This window comes from Guillardia theta (assembly GCF_000315625.1).
Source record: "Guillardia theta CCMP2712 unplaced genomic scaffold GUITHscaffold_217, whole genome shotgun sequence".
NCBI lineage: Eukaryota > Cryptophyceae > Pyrenomonadales > Geminigeraceae > Guillardia > Guillardia theta.
In genome coordinates, this window is record NW_005434459.1 from 14,512 (window position 1) to 16,671 (window position 2,160).

General features: G+C 54.3%; 1 protein-coding gene across 1 annotated transcript in view; it reads right to left on the minus strand.

Moving 5' to 3' along the window:
- Window positions 1–134: 134 nt before the first annotated feature.
- Window positions 135–2,160, minus strand: part of GUITHDRAFT_121186 (hypothetical protein) — a gene marked incomplete at both ends in the record, with an annotated part of 2,829 nt that continues 803 nt past the window's right edge. The window contains 12 exons of the mRNA XM_005819553.1: window positions 135–158; window positions 203–257; window positions 309–423; window positions 561–660; window positions 709–759; window positions 807–883; window positions 937–972; window positions 1,024–1,120; window positions 1,175–1,303; window positions 1,361–1,390; window positions 1,441–1,544; window positions 1,655–1,815. Of these exons, the coding sequence (XP_005819610.1) occupies window positions 135–158; window positions 203–257; window positions 309–423; window positions 561–660; window positions 709–759; window positions 807–883; window positions 937–972; window positions 1,024–1,120; window positions 1,175–1,303; window positions 1,361–1,390; window positions 1,441–1,544; window positions 1,655–1,815 (979 nt within the window). The remainder of the gene's footprint in view (window positions 159–202; window positions 258–308; window positions 424–560; window positions 661–708; window positions 760–806; window positions 884–936; window positions 973–1,023; window positions 1,121–1,174; window positions 1,304–1,360; window positions 1,391–1,440; window positions 1,545–1,654; window positions 1,816–2,160) is intronic.

Below are 2,160 nucleotides of genomic sequence, written 5' to 3' on the forward strand. Positions count from 1 at the left end.
GAGGAGGGAGGAGGGAGGAGGGAGGAGGGAGGAGGGAGGAAGGGGAGGAGGGAGGAGGGAGGAGGGAGAACAAAGTTCAGAGCCGCAGGAACACCATGATCTTTGCGAACGACAAGTCATGCGAGTCAAACTAGTCAAACCTGTTGTATCTCGAATTCCTGCAGGAGTTGAGGACCATGCACCCTACACACAGCAGGACAACCATTGCAGTCCCTGCCGTTATCATCGACCAGTTGATAACGACTGGGATCAGCAAACTGAAGGTTCAGGTATCAGAGTTGGCCAAGTCCAACACAGCACAACTCTACCCGTTGCTCTCGGCCCCTGCTGCCCCCTCTGATCTCCCAGCGGGTCGACTTTCCCCTCTGGCCTCATGCTGCTGCTCTGCTGGCCCCGGCTCCGACGCGAGAGGGTTGGAGAAAGCTAGGAGGGTCAAGGTGAGGAGGAGGAGGAGGAGGAGGAGGAGGAGGAAGCGAAGGATGAAGATGAGGACGAGGACGAGGACGAGGACAAGAAGGAGGACGAGGAGGACGAGGACGAGGACGAACTGGTCAAATCACCGAAGCTAAATTCCTCCTTCTTGTTTGTGGGGCTCTCTCGACTGCCTTGTGCCGGGCTGGCAAACGGCTTGAACCAGTCCGGCTGAAGCTTCTTCGACGGCTGTGCAAGAATGATCGGAACAGCGTCATGAGCAAGCAGCAGGGGTACCGTCTCGAGCAGAGGAGCAGGAGGCTCTCCGATATGATCCGGCCACTCCACCTGTTGCACGCAAGTTAGCATGAAGGCACGGTCACTGCCTTACCTACCTCTTTGGACGGCTCCTGTCCCGGCCAGACGATCTTCTTCTTGGAGGAATCTTTGTCCATACCAGGGAACAAGTAACCTTGATCGGCAGGCACATCAGACTCTAGCTTGCTCGTTCCCTAGCACATCTACCTGGTTTGGGCCAGGCATAGTCAACCTTCTTTTGACCTGCTGCTTCAACCGTCATGACGACGTCGGAACAAGAGCACGTCAGGGTACCGGCATCAGCCTCTGCAGCAGGATGAGAGGACTCAGGCGTTGGCCGAGGAGCTTCAAAGGCATCGAAGAAACCTTTTTTCTCCGGCCCTTTCTGGTTCTACGACAAACAATTACGGTTGTGAAGTTGCAGCATCTTTCCCCCCCAACATACCCAGTCAATCTCGTCCTGCTGGGAAGAAGAATTGCTCTGGAGCTCCTCTGCCTTTGCTGGACTTTTGACAGACATCTTGGCTGATCTGCTCGGGGCAGAAACTGCACGTACCGGCAACTTCATGACCACCTGTTGCAGTGTCGAATCAGTTGAAAATAAATCAGTCAAAGAGCAATCGTCAAAGACCGTTTGCCCCGGAACCATTCCATGAGGGACCTGCGGTCAAGGTCAGGATTGAACTGCTGGATTGTTCAAAAAATCTCAACCTTTACAAGAATGGGACCATGTCCTTGTACCATCGTCTGGAAAATTCCGTTCTGAACGTTGTTAGGAATCACGACTCGGAACCATTCCAGCGCAGGTTTGCTCCCTGAATAGATGGTAAGAGCGTGAAATCCCGATCGTTGTAGTCAAGGTGGTGGTCAGATCACTCAGAAGAATTCATGATGATTGTCTGAATCTTTCATTTATGAGTCTCACCGGTCAAACTCTTCGACGCAACCAGCGTCTCCAGCGCATGCTGTTTGAGCGCCGCCTTCTTCGGGACTGCTGATCTCGCCTCTGCCTCCTTGTCGTTTAGATCTACTTTGAGCCATTTAGCCTTAGAGCTCCCTGGTGTTGTGTGTGTGACAAACATGCCCCTGTTGCAAACCGTCAACGGAGGAGAAAAACAATTCTCCAATGCTCCTCCCTCCCTCCCTCCCTCCCTCCGTCCCTCCGTCCCTCCGTCCCTCCCTCCCTGCTGAAAGAGGCGCTGAAGCAAGACCTCAACACGCAGATGGGAGGGGCATCAGCAGAGGGTCCAGGGTGGCCCCAGCCTGTAGAAAGATCATGCTCTTTGGTCTTCTGTGGCATCCCAGGGTTCCGGCAAGACTACAGTTGGCGGACAGATTGAGGCACACCGGATGGGTTATCATCTCGCAGGACACGCTTGGAAGCCGCGAGCATGCATTGATGCAGCAGCAGCAACCCCTTGGGGATAAGAG